Here is a 13,597-nt window from a genome sequence, read left to right as displayed (position 1 = left end):
GAGGTCCTTCCGGTGCCACCGGTGGTCGCGGCGGGCGCGGTCAGCCTGCTGTGCCGGGAGGGGGGAGGGAAGCTGGCCTGGGCTCGGGCACCAGAGGCTTCGCCTCCCTTGGCTGAGGACCCTGAGAACAGAGGGCGGGCTTTGCAGGGCCTCGTGGCACTCTCAAAGTAGGGAGGCTGCAGGCGCCTTGGAGGATCCAACTCCAAGGCAGGGGACAGCATAGGGAAGGGCACCCAGACTCGGGCGGGAGGCCGGCGGGATGAAGGGTTGGGGGAGAAAGCATGTCAGCGGTCAGCAGAGCGGAGAGTGACGCTCGGACCGGATGCGTGGGGGCGGGGCACCACGATGAACGGCACCCTTGGGAGAGGCCACGCTGCCCCCAACCAGGAGCTCTAGGGGTCAGCATCTGCGCTACCTGGGCAGGGTGGACAAGGCGATACAGGAGGGAAAACCAGCAAGGAAATAAGTGGCTTCAGCCTCCAGGGTCCCCTGAGGGACAAGCCCTGGGGCTGTGCTCTGGCTCCGCCCCTCCCAGCCCTGGGGCTGTGCTCTGGCCCCGCCCCTCCCAGTCCTGGGGCTATGCTCTGGCTCCGCCCCCTCCCAGCCCTGGGGCTGTGCTCTGGCTCCGCCCCTCCCAGCCCTGGGGCTGTGCTCTGGCTCCGCCCCTCCCAGCCCTGGAGCTGTGCTCTGGCCCCGCCCCTCCCAGTCCTGGGCTGTGCTCTGGCCCCGCCCCTCCCAGCCCTGGGGCTGTGCTCTGGCTCCGCCCCTCCCAGCCCTGGGGCTGTGCTCTGGCCCCGCCCCTCCCAGTCCTGGGGCTATGCTCTGGCTCCGCCCCCTCCCAGCCCTGGGGCTGTGCTCTGGCTCCGCCCCTCCCAGCCCTGGGGCTGTGCTCTGGCCCCGCCCCTCCCAGTCCTGGGCTGTGCTCTGGCCCCGCCCCTCCCAGCCCTGGGGCTGTGCTCTGGCCCCGCCCCTCCCAGTCCTGGGGCTGTGCTCTGGCTCCGCCCCTCCCAGTCCTGGGCTGTGCTCTGGCCCCGCCCCTCCCAGTCCTGGGCTGTGCTCTGGCCCCGCCCCTCCCAGTCCTGGGCTGTGCTCTGGCTCCGCCTCCTCCCCTGTCTCCCTGGGGCTGTGCTCTGGCTCCGCCCCTCCCAGTCCTGGGCTGTGCTCTGGCTCCGCCCCTCCCAGTCCTGGGCTGTGCTCTGGCTCCGCCCCTCCCAGTCCTGGGCTGTGCTCTGGCTCCGCCCCTCCCAGTCCTGGGCTGTGCTCTGACTCCGCCCCTCCCAGTCCTGGGCTGTGCTCTGGCTCCGCCCCTCCCAGTCCTGGGCTGTGCTCTGGCTCCGCCCCTCCCAGTCCTGGGCTGTGTGCTCTGACTCCGCCCCTCCCAGTCCTGGGCTGTGCTCTGGCTCCGCCCCTCCCAGTCCTGGGCTGTGCTCTGGCTCCGCCCCTCCCAGTCCTGGGCTGTGCTCTGGCTCCGCCCCTCCCAGTCCTGGGCTGTGCTCTGGCTCCGCCCCTCCCAGTCCTGGGCTGTGCTCTGGCTCCGCCCCTCCCAGTCCTGGGCTGTGCTCTGGCTCCGCCCCTCCCAGTCCTGGGCTGTGCTCTGGCCCCGCCCCTCCCAGTCCTGGGCTGTGCTCTGACTCCGCCCCTCCCAGTCCTGGGCTGTGCTCTGGCCCCGCCCCTCCCAGTCCTGGGCTGTGCTCTGGCTCCGCCCCTCCCAGTCCTGGGCTGTGCTCTGGCTCCGCCCCTCCCAGTCCTGGGCTGTGCTCTGGCTCCGCCCCCTCCCCTGTCTCCCTGGGGCTGTGCTCTGGCCACGCCCCTCCCAGTCCTGGGCTGTGCTCTGGCTCCGCCCCTCCCAGTCCTGGGGCTGTGCTCTGGCTCCGCCCCTCCCAGTCCTGGGCTGTGCTCTGGCTCCGCCCCTCCCAGTCCTGGGCTGTGCTCTGGCTCCGCCCCTCCCAGTCCTGGGCTGTGCTCTGGCTCCGCCCCTCCCAGTCCTGGGGCTGTGCTCTGGCTCCGCCCCTCCCAGTCCTGGGGCTGTGCTCTGACCCCGCCCCTCCCAGTCCTGGGCTGTGCTCTGGCTCCGCCCCTCCCAGTCCTGGGCTGTGCTCTGGCTCCGCCCCTCCCAGTCCTGGGCTGTGCTCTGGCTCCGCCCCCTCCCCTGTCTCCCTGGGGCTGTGCTCTGGCCCCGCCCCTCCCAGTCCTGGGCTGTGCTCTGGCTCCGCCCCTCCCAGTCCTGGGCTGTGCTCTGGCTCCGCCCCCTCCCAGTCCTGGGCTGTGCTCTGGCTCCGCCCCTCCCAGTCCTGGGCTGTGCTCTGACTCCGCCCCTCCCAGTCCTGGGCTGTGCTCTGGCTCCGCCCCTCCCAGTCCTGGGCTGTGTGCTCTGACTCCGCCCCTCCCAGTCCTGGGCTGTGCTCTGGCTCCGCCCCTCCCAGTCCTGGGGCTGTGCTCTGGCTCCGCCCCTCCCAGTCCTGGGCTGTGCTCTGGCTCCGCCCCCTCCCCTGTCTCCCTGGGGCTGTGCTCTGGCTCCGCCCCTCCCAGTCCTGGGCTGTGCTCTGACTCCGCCCCTCCCAGTCCTGGGCTGTGTGCTCTGACTCCGCCCCTCCCAGTCCTGGGCTGTGCTCTGACCCCGCCCCCTCCCCTGTCTCCCTGGGGCTGTGCTCTGACTCCGCCCCTCCCAGTCCTGGGCTGTGCTCTGGCTCCGCCCCTCCCAGTCCTGGGCTGTGCTCTGGCTCCGCCCCTCCCAGTCCTGGGCTGTGCTCTGGCTCCGCCCCTCCCAGTCCTGGGCTGTGCTCTGGCTCCGCCCCCTCCCCTGTCTCCCTGGGGCTGTGCTCTGGCTCCGCCCCTCCCAGTCCTGGGCTGTGCTCTGGCTCCGCCCCTCCCAGTCCTGGGGCTGTGTGCTCTGACTCCGCCCCTCCCAGTCCTGGGCTGTGCTCTGGCTCCGCCCCTCCCAGTCCTGGGCTGTGCTCTGACTCCGCCCCTCCCAGTCCTGGGGCTGTACTCTGGCTCCGCCCCCTCCCAGTCCTGGGGCTGTACTCTGGCTCCGCCCCCTCCCAGTCCTGGGGCTGTGCTCTGGCTCCGCCTCCTCCCCTGTCTCCCTGGGGAACCATTCTCCTGACATCTTTTCTGGCCAGTCTCAGCTCACCAACTTCTTTGCTCTCCCTCTTGGCTTTTTCACTCAAGGCTCACACTAACACTTGAGCCACATCTTCACTTCCAGCTTTTTGCTGCTTACCTGGACATGAGTCTTGTGTGTTTGTCTGTCCAGGCCGGTTCCATGGTTCTCAGACCTCAGCCTTCTGAGCGGCTGGGATTACAGAGGTGGTCCACCAACGGCTCCCGTTTCAAGGCCATTTGTTTTGCCCTGAGTGCGGCACCCAGCTCCCCAGGCTCCTGGCCTCCAGGAGCAGCAGATGAAACTCATCTCTCTGGACCTCCATCCTGTCTCCCCAGAAACTTGAGCTAGAGCCAGGCCAGGCTAGGAGACGGTGCCAAATCTGCAGGTGGGCTGTTTCTAAAACATGTTTTACCTTTAGCCTTTCAGGATGCCCGAGGGCCAAGAAAAGTGGCATTCGGATAGCACAGAGCAAAGAAGACAAGGAAGACCAGGAGCCCATCAGGTATGTGGCCAGTGAGGCCAGGATGTAGAGGCCAGGACGTGGAGGCTGGGATGTGGAAGCACCCGGTGAAGTCCCAGAAAACACAGTGGGCAGGCCACAGCAGGCACTGACTGGGCTTTCACTAGGCTAGTAGGCCGGGAAACGCAGAGGGTGCCTGCCGGCGGGCTGAGAAGCAGTGACATTGCCCACTAGTGTTTGTGTACCCCAAACCATAAGACTCTGCCACCCCCAACAGGGTTTCCTGGGGACATCAGACTCTTGAAAGAGGGACTAAGCATGACACCCCATGAAGGCTGACTCACGGAGGCCCCCCCCCTCCCCGAGCGAGTGCCGGCCCTGTCCGAGCCTGTGTGGCTGTGTCTCAGAAACCCACAAGAAGAGCTGGGGGGCTTCCTGGAATGTCCATCTCAATAGCTTTAGAGACAAATATTAGTCTAAAAGTTAAGAGGTAAGAGAAATTAAAGCGTATCAAAATGCCTAGGAAATACGAGTTGCTGTGGAATGATAACACAGATGATCGAAAGAAATGCAGGGCTGGGAAGGTGGTTCAGCGGTAGAGCGCTCGCCTCGCATGCCTGAGGGCCTGGGTTCGATTCCTCAGCACCACATAAGCAAAAAGAAAAAAGCAGGGGCTGGGAAGGTGGCTCAGCGGTAGAGCGCTTGCCTCGCATGCACGAGGCCCTGGGTTCGATTCTTCAGCACCACATACACAGAAAAAGCCAGAAGTGGCGCTGTGGCTCAAGTGGTAGAACACTAGCCTTGAGCTGAAGAGCTGAGGGACAGTGCCTAGGCCCAGAGTTCAGACCCCAAGATGAAAGAAAGAAAGAGAAAGAGAGAGAGAGAGAAAGAAAGAAAGAAAGAAAGAAAGAAAGAAAGAAAGAGAAGGAGAGAGAGAGAGAGAGAGAAAGAAAAGAAATGCAGGTAAATGTGTGGGCTAGGTCACCAGAGCCATGAAGAGAGACACAAAGGAAGTCATCTTCCTAGCCGGCACCTCAGCCCCTGCCCAGGGCCAGGAAATCTGCCTAGCGAGCTTGCAGCTGCAGCTGGACACCCCAGCCCCGCCCCTGCCCAGCTCATCCCCTGCCTCTGCCCCTCCATCCCCGGGCCTCAGGGAGGACCTATGATCCCGCGGCCCCCTGGGGCATTGTGTCCTCCAGAGCGCTCTCCAGCTCTTGGTGGCCACGTGTAGCAGGCCCCTCTGGTGGTAATTCTACCCATGGGCTGGCCTTGGCCACACCCCACGCCTTCCCTGCCCTGGCTCTGTCCAGCCACCCTCACAGCCTCTACACCAGGGGCCCCTCAAAGCCAGACCCCTTCCAGAACCTTCTCCCCACGGAGTAATACTTCATGTTCCCACTAGGGGGTGCCTTGGGCCCTCTTTCTGCTGTGTCCTCCTCTTCTCTGGGCTGGGAGGACAGGGGTTCGATTCCTCCCACACCAGCTGGCTTCCTTCGGCCCCGGAAGTCAGGCCAGGAGGCTAACGCGGTCCGTCCGTGTCCCCACAGGTGTCCGGTGCCCGGCTGTGACGGGCAGGGCCACATCACGGGCAAGTACGCGTCCCACCGCAGCGCCTCCGGCTGCCCGCTGGCCGCCAAGCGGCAGAAGGACGGGTACCTCAACGGCTCGCAGTTCTCCTGGAAGTCCGTGAAGACCGAGGGCATGTCCTGCCCCACCCCGGGCTGCGACGGCTCTGGGCACGTCAGCGGGTCCTTCCTGACGCACCGCAGGTGAGGGTGCGGGGCGGGGAGGGGTCATCCTGACCCACCACAGGGGTCATCCTGACACTGCAGGTGGGGTCCGAGCCTGGCCAGGGTCCTTCCTGTGGGGGTCCTGGCCCTGAGTCCTGCTGGGAGACCTGGCCTTGCTGGTGCTGGGTAGAAAGGGTCCCTGGTGCATCTCCCCCTGGAAACCCAGCGCAGGTTGCAGCAAACCTGGGATGTTTAGGAGAGGATGGCAAAGCTCTCAGTGTGTTTGAAAACCACAGAGCCCTCCAACCCTGTTGGGCAGTGTCTTCAAGGGATCGGCTGTAAGAAGCAGATTTTAAGCCTGCAGGTGCCCGCCGGCACCCAGGGGCTCTCTGTGGAGGGCAGCATTCATCTTGACTACAACTAAAAGGCAGCCCAGCGTGCAGAGAAGATGGCGCTGGGCATTGTGAGGTTTGAATGCCTGTCCTGTTCCTCACCCCAGTAGCTGACAGAGACTCAGACACATCTTAACAAACTCTGCATGCAGGCTGGAAACGCATCTGCACCTCAGCCAGGTTCCGCGGCTGCTCCCTGTGGGCGCCCCGCACCCGGGGCTCAGCCGATCCCCTTTTGGGCCCCAGGTCTATGGGGACCACGACGTCCAGGGAATGGCGCAGTGGCCGCACCCCAACCCAATGATGGTCGGGTGGCAGCAGGTGCCGGGAAGGAGGTAGACTAGGACTTGTGTGGGACGGGGAGCCAGAGCGACCCCCGTTCTATCGCAGACAGACGCCGTGTCCAGTGTGGCGCCCTGCAGTAGAGCCAGACACAGGCTCCAAGTCACATTCAGGCACAGAGTCCCTGGCCGCTGGCCACTGAGTCCCGGGAGGAAAAGCAGGACCGTGTGTGCCGGTGTGGATCGAACCGCAGAGAGGCTGACTAGGTGCTGGCCCTCCTGCAATCCCAGGGGAGTGTCACAGCCACCTGGCTCTGCAGGCGCGGAGGGCCCCCACCCCCACCCCCACGGGTGGGGAGCCCACCCCTTCCCTCTTCACACGTCTCCCCAGCGGAGATGCAGACGCGGAGATGCGCCTCGCCTCCCCGGCGCACAAGCAGGGACCAGAAACAGAGCAATGTCCGCAGCCCCCGGGCCTGCTGTGCCTGAAGCCACTCCTCCACACATCCCAGGTCCCCACCGCTCAGCCCAGCCTCAGGCCGTCCGGAGCAACCCCTGCCTCTTGACACCGAAGCTGGGGGTCTCCTGAGCTGATCTTAAGAGGAACCCCTTCGTTTTGACTTCGGGAATTGCTGGGTCTTAACAGAATTCCATGGAAATCTGTCTCTCAAAACAGCTGTGCTCTCAATGTGCGTTGGAGGAAAGCTTCCCCAGCCTCAAGAAGAGGCCAAAGGGCCTCTGTTTTCCTAATTCAGGAGGGGAGTGTAACCTGGTGGCGGCGGCCACAGCAGGGCCCGCACCAGGGTCTCTGAGGCCCCTGGTCCCTGGGTGTGGAGGAGTCGGGACACCAGAGACCAGTGCTGAAGGAGGAGGAGCACATCTTTGAGAGGCAGACGTGGGCCGCAGCCTTGCTGAGGCTCTGGGACTGCGACTGCACCTGGGGGAGGAAGGCTTGAGAAAGGTTTGCACAGCAAAGCAAGGGCGCCAGAGGAAGAAGCGGGGAGGGAGTGGCCGCCAGGGACTTGCGCCCCAGCAGAAGGTCCAGGCTGTGCGATTTACCAGCAAAGGCCCCTGGGGCACAGCAGTCTCTCGGGGCTCTGGGGGCTGTGGTGGGAGACCCAGGCCCAGCAGGAGGGGCTCCAGGGAAGTTCACTCCTGACTTGCATGGGAGGCCTCTGTTAGTATCGGTTCCGGGCGCCTTATGACCTTGTCGGACCTTAATGATCTTGTTAAGTGCTTGTCTCCTGCGGGACCCCGACATTAGGCCGTAACAGGGGATCCGTGATGGTTTGGTCGTCGATATTTTCATTTGAGATTTGTGAGGCACATTCATTAGGCATCTGGAAATGGGGGAGCCAGAAGGAGGAGCCCCTGAGAGAGCGGGTTCTGCCCAGAGCCTCGCCTGATCTGCTGCTGTCTGGACCAGGCCTGGCAGGAGGGGTCTGGGACAGCCCACGCTGGCACTCACCCACCTGGGAGAGCTGTGGCATCATGGCAGCAGAGGCCGGACGCCCCGGGTGCCGAGGGAAGGGCTGACTCCTGGAAGGAGTCCGAAGGAGAGACCCGTCTCTCGAGCCTCCTCCCCCCGAAGGAAACTCAGGAAGCTTCCACCCTCCCTCTGAGGATTGTTTCCAGGAGCAGGTCCCGGCGTGGAGAAGCCTTGACCGGCGGGCATTCCCCTCAGCTGCCGTGCCGCGGCCCACTTTCCGTTCACGGCAGCCATCCCACGTGCGGGCTGGGCCACAGGGATGTGTGGTTTTCTTCATATTTCCCTCAAGAACCACAGGGAGACCGGATTGCCACGTGCAGCACTTCTTCTGGAGTTGTTTTTACGCTGTCACATAGCTTCAACGGTCGTCCATCCCCCAGCAGAGGGGGAGCCCAGGAATGGGCCTGCCTGTCTGACAGCACGTGCCCCTCCTCGGCCACTTCTGAGCTCACACAACTTCCTGCTAGGCTCCTGCTTTCCGCTGCAAGCACAGAGGCCTGGAGGTGCCCGCAGGACAGCCGGTCTCCTCCCAGGCCGTCGTGAAGGTGGGCCCTCCCCAGCCTGGCAGGGTGAAGGCTGCGGCCATCCCGGCTGGACCACACACGCAGACCGGGGACACCGAGCACACTCCACATCTTCTCCACCCAGGAGTCCTCTGGAAGCCTCCAGGTCCCGCAGCAGCCTGGGGTTTGTACGATCCCTGCGTCTGGGACTCGGATCCCTGCCACGGGCAGATCCCCGGGCCTGGCTATGCCCCCCACACCTTCCCTCCCTCCCCAGACGACCCGCAGATCAGCCCTGCCTCCGTCTGACCAGGGAGCCCCGTCCACGGCGGAGACGGAAGCCATGCCCCACAGGCCCTTGGCCGGTCCTGCATGGGTCTGGTTGCTGCGGGAGGCTGGACGGGCGGCGTCCACTCAAAGCCCAGCAGAGACATCCTCTAAGCTCACCGTGACGCCTCACGGGGCCGGAACTCGTCGGCTCTTGCAGGGACACCCTTCCCCGCCACCCGCCGGGGAGGGGCCGTGAGTGCTGTGGATGCCGAGAATGCACACTGCCCCCCAGCTTCACTCCATCTCCCCCTCCCCGGCTGCACAAATGGCTGCGCCGTCAGTCCGTCATTCTGAGGAGGCCTGTGGGACACCTGCATCCATTAACTCTGGGGCCAGCTCCCACTCTGCTCCCCAGGGCTCCGTGGCCGGGGGGCCCACCGCAGGCTCCCGAAGCCCCGGTCGCCACGCCACCTCTGCACCTGCCCCAGCATTCTGCTCCTCTCAGCTCAGCAGTTTTAGTGTCTGACAGAAAGCTTTGGGGAGAGAAAAGTCTCCCCTGTGCATCCTGCAGGACCGCACGGATGCCAGAGGCCACGGGTCTCATCTGTGGCCTGGTCCTCCTCTGCCCAGGCAGCAAGGCGTCCGGCACACGGCCATGCCGGAGCCCCGGCGATGCCGGAGAAACACAGAGGCGTCGGCAGAGCCTTCGACCATGCCCCTGTTCTCGTTTTATGGGAAAAACCAACGTGCACTCAAGATGCTTTATCTCCAAGAAACAGATGGAGACTCTGACCTTTAGCATTCTTGGGGCTCTGGGGACGAGGGGCAGGTCCGTGGTCGAGTCCGCGCCTGGCTCGCGTGAGCCCCGAGTTTGAGCCCAGCACCGCAAATGACGCTTTCACCTCTGGAGACTGGCGCCTCTTCCCCTCCCAACCCCGGAGCAAGGGGCCGCCTTTGGAGTGTCCTTACTCCCTGTGGTCCTCCGTCATGCCGCTGCTCCTTCCCTCTCTCCTCGCCAAGCCCCACGGCCTCTCCGCTCCACCGGAAGTGGGCAGTGCGGCCTCTCCGATGCTGCTGTGCCCCAGACCCCAGGCCTCCCTGGCAGTGAGAAGCTCCTGAGGCCGATGCGGCCAGAAGCCCCGCTCTCTAGCTCCGTCTCTGCAGCTCCGTGACTGCAGGCGAGTGCCAGGCACCTCCATCCCGGCACGGCTGCTCCCCATCTCCTGCCCTTCCCCCGGACCTCCCCCATGGCTCCGGAACAGGCGTCCATGCCATCTCTGGACCAGCAGCCCCACAGCCTCAGCCTGGAATTCTCTCAACCTTTTCCCTGATTTTCACCCCTGACGGTGTTCCTCGAGGGAAGATGATGGCGCGATCCATAGATGGGAACAAGGCACGTGCAGCAGCTAAGACACAGCCAAGCCCTGGATCCAGCTCCTCTTCCCTGCTCCCAGACTGGCAGGTAGGCAACAGGGCTTACAGGGAAGGAACAAAGAGCAGCTCCCACTTAGACTCCCATCAACCTTCTCTAGAAACCAGCGGGATCTGTGCACAACTCCCTCATAAAAATGCCCTCCTCCTTCTCACCTGGAGTCCACCCACATCCAGCAAAAGGCGGCCTTTGGACGTGTCCTGCCTAGATTCAGGACCCTCGCCAGCATTTGCAGAATTGTTTGTACAAGCTTTGCCTACAGAGCCTGAGGTTTGCTCAAGAGCAGAGCTGCTCCTAGACCTCGTCTCCATCTCCCTGGACAGGGCTGATCCTGGACCTCGTCTCCATCTCCCTGACCCAGAGCTGCTCCTGGACCTCATCTCCATCTCCCTGATCCAGAGCTGCTCCTGGACCTCATCTCCATCTCCCTGATCTAGAGCTGCTCCTGGACCTCATCTCCATCTCCCTGATCCAGAGCTGATCCTGGACCTCGTCTCCATCTCCCTGATCCAGAGCTGATCCTGGACCTCGTCTCCATCTCCCTGGCCAGGGCTGATCCTGGACCTCGTCTCCATCTCCCTGGTCAGGGCTGATCCTGGACCTTGTCTCCCATCTCCCTGCAGAGCTGATCCTGGACCTCATCTCCATCTCCCTCACCCAGAGCGGCTCCTGGACCTCATCTCCATCTCCCTGATCCAGAGCTGATCCTGGACCTCATCTCCATCTCCCTGGCCAGGGCTGATCCTGGACCTCATCCCCATCTCCCTGATCCAGAGCTAGTCCTGAACCTCGTCTCCATCTCCCTGATCCAGAGCTAGTCCTGGACCTCGTCTCCATCTCCCTGATCCAGAGCTAGTCCTGGACCTCGTCTCCATCTCCCTGGGCAGCCCTGATCCTGGACCTCATCTCAGTCTCCCGGGGCAGAGATGATCCTGGGCCTTGTCTCAGTCTCCCTGGCCAGACCTCTGTCAGTCTGCTCCTGTGAGTTTCCTCTGTCCAGCCTCTGTATAGAACATCTGGAAATATTGCTGCCCCACAGTGGAGCACTGCCCACTCTGAAAGCCCTGCCTGAAGCAGAGAAAACACCTAGTGGGCTGGATCCGACATCTGACAGCGTGAGCGAGATGCCATCTATGAAGGCTCCACTACCGCATCCCCCGTGTGGTCTTTAATGAGCCCAGCCTGCTGCTATTTGAGGGGAGGAGCCTCTCTGCTTGGAATCAGTCTCAAGGGCTCAAGGGCAAGCCATCGTCACCATGGCCACCATGGCCTCCCTATGGAGCCAAGAGACCCCAGACCTGCAGGCCGGATGCCCATCCTCAGGCTCAGAAGCCTCTGGGCCCTTAAAATTTGGGTCTGGGGAAAGAGAGCCAGCCAAGTTGTTTGATTTCAGCTGATACCGATTTAAGGTCAAAAGACCATGTGAGCATAGGGGCCAATGCCACCAGCGGTGCAGGCGCGGGGCCACAGGTGTGAGTCTTCCAGCAGAAAATGTCCCCCCCTTCTCCCAGCAGGCCTCACCAAATGCTCCCTCCTGCTGGGTCCCTGCAGGGAAGTCTGACCCCGTTCAGGCCCCTGGCCCTCCTTCACAGCTCCAGGATCACTCGACCCAGATCACACCCAAAATCAAGATCCTGGTGTTCAGCTCTGGCCCCCATGCCAAGGCTGCCCCTGAGAATGTAGCCACACCGCGGTGTAGATGGCCTTGTGGAAATGAGGCCGCCATAAAAAATAGGAGTCGGTGGCTGTCATGAGACACAAGCACCTTGAGGGCAAAATCCTGTTGTTTTGTTTTGGTCAGTCGTGGGGCCTGAACCCTGGGCCTGGGCGCTGCCCCTCAGCTCTTCAGCTCAAGGCTAGCACTCTACCACGTGAGCCACAGCGCCACTTCCGGCTTTTTTCTTTTTGCTTATGTGGTGCTGAGGAATCGAACCCAGGGCCTCAGGCATGCAAGGCAAGCGCTCTACCACTGAGCCACCTTCCTAGCCCCCAAATCCTGTTGAAAGTCCTGTGTCCCTCACCCACCCCGGGGCCCACGATGACCCCCTGAGTGCAGGAACACGCCTGCCCCCGAGGTCCTGGCCCAGGTGGCCCAGCATTCCAACTGACCCACTTGGTCCAGCTTTCCCGCCGCATGCAAGTGCTGCAGGGACACTGCTGAGGAAAGGATCCGATAGGACATTCAGTGCCCACAAGACCACGCTTAAAATGTCTCCTTGCAGCCTGCTTCCTAGAAGGGTGTTTGGGTTTTGGTCTTGAGATAGTCTGATAGAACTTACGCTAGTCCTGCCTTGGGCACAAACCATGCACCTCCCAGGGGGTTGGCTGTTCACCGCTGAGCGTAGCAGCTTCAGAACTGATCTGGGCCCATGCCAACCTCGGAGCTGCATGCGGCCCTGTTGTCTCCAGCTTTGAGAGACACTTTGTGACCTGGTGCTGCCAGTGGGGAGGCCCGGCCTGGGGCCTGGACACGTCCGGGGCGCGGGAGGCCACGCAGCATGCCTCAGCTGTGCACACTGCCCTGGAGATCCCGAGCCGTGTGTGTGTCACCGGGTGCAGGGTCCTTGATAAACTCACACCAACACCCAGCCCCATGCAGAGAGTACCACCTCCCACACCAGACCCGCCGGGAGCCACGATGCCACGTCCCACACCGGACCCGCCGGGAGCCACGATGCCACCTCCCACACCGGACCCACCGGGAGCCACGATGCCACGTCCCACACCGGACCCGCCGGGAGCCACGATGCCACCTCCCACACCGGACCCGCCGGGAGCCACGATGCCACCTCCCACACCGGACCCGCCGGGAGCCCGTGGCCTCACCTCGGGAGCCCGTGGCAGATTTGGAACTCGGGGCCAGGTTTCTGTGATGACACTCCAAGCTGAGCACTCTGGGAACGGACCTTGCTGCCAAGTTAGTCTGAAATCATGATTTTTGAGCCATGTTGGGCCATTGATATAGCTTGTTTCAGCTCTTCAGACTCCATCAGTGGCTTTTCAACACTGTTCTAGAAACATCTCTCTCCCTGTGGTACTAGGGCTCCCAGCTGTGCACAGACTTGTGGGGGTTAGAAAATCCTCTGGATTATGGTACTAGACCAAGAAGGGGTCACGTCAGGATGGACTGGGTGGGGGCCCTGGGGTGGGGCAGGGCCCCCCCCAGCGGGACAGGGCCCCCCCCAGCGGGACAGGGCCCCCTCTCAGCGGGACAGGGCCCCCTCCCAGTGGGGCAGGGCCCCCTCCCAGCGGGACAGGGCCCCCAGAGCAGGGCAGGGCCCCCAGGGCGGGGCGGGGCCCCGGGCGGGGCAGGAGTTCCCTCCGGGCTCCTCTGCCCCCCCCACCATGGGGACTTCACCCATGAGAAGGCCACTGGGGAAGCGGTGTTCTCTTCTTGTGGCAGTGTTCACTTATGGACAAGTGCTCGCTGCCCTCCGCCAGTCTCTGATGGAGATGACTCGGCGTGGATAGTGCCAGCAGGGCCCTGCTGTGTGATGGTGCGCCGAGGACACCATCGCATGAGGACACCACGAGGAAGCTGCAAGTGCAGGAAGGTGAGCCACAGCTCAGAGGAGGCCCAGCTCCCGAGGACGCCAGAGGACAGAGCCGGCTCTGCGTGGGCCGGACCAGGAGCCCGCCTGGGCACGGCCGCGGCCTGCTCCTGCAGGCTCCTGCGGGCTCCTGCGGGCTCCTGCAGGCTCCTGCGGGCTCCTGCGGGCTCCTGCGGGCTCCTGGGCTCTGACCAGGGCCTCCCCTCGCCCGGACCCCAGTCTGCTCGGTGCGCTGTTCCACACGGCCGAGCTCTTTCCTCTCAACGAGCGGCCGTCCTCCGGTCCACCCCGGGAAGCTGACCAGGCCGGCTGTCTCCCGCCAGTGTTCTCCAGGAAAAGCCCCTCTGGGCTGACAGCCTGATCAAACCTGGGCCTCCAGCCCT

General features: G+C 63.7%; 1 protein-coding gene across 5 annotated transcripts in view; it reads left to right on the top strand.

Annotated features, from left to right (window-relative positions):
• The window catches only part of Myt1l (myelin transcription factor 1 like), a 167,006-nt gene that overhangs the window by 144,479 nt on the left and 8,930 nt on the right, over nt 1-13,597 (top strand). For all 5 annotated transcript variants that reach the window (XM_042666938.1, XM_042666936.1, XM_042666935.1 and 2 more), the window contains 2 exons: nt 3,525-3,608; nt 5,114-5,335. In XM_042666938.1, the coding sequence (XP_042522872.1) occupies nt 3,525-3,608; nt 5,114-5,335 (306 nt within the window). The remainder of the gene's footprint in view (nt 1-3,524; nt 3,609-5,113; nt 5,336-13,597) is intronic.

This window comes from Dipodomys spectabilis, unplaced genomic scaffold (assembly GCF_019054845.1).
Source record: "Dipodomys spectabilis isolate Male_0828 unplaced genomic scaffold, ASM1905484v1 ptg000371l, whole genome shotgun sequence".
NCBI classification, from domain to species: domain Eukaryota; kingdom Metazoa; phylum Chordata; class Mammalia; order Rodentia; family Heteromyidae; genus Dipodomys; species Dipodomys spectabilis.
The sequence above is the reverse complement of the archived record's forward strand: the minus strand, read 5'-3'. Positions and strand labels throughout refer to the sequence as shown.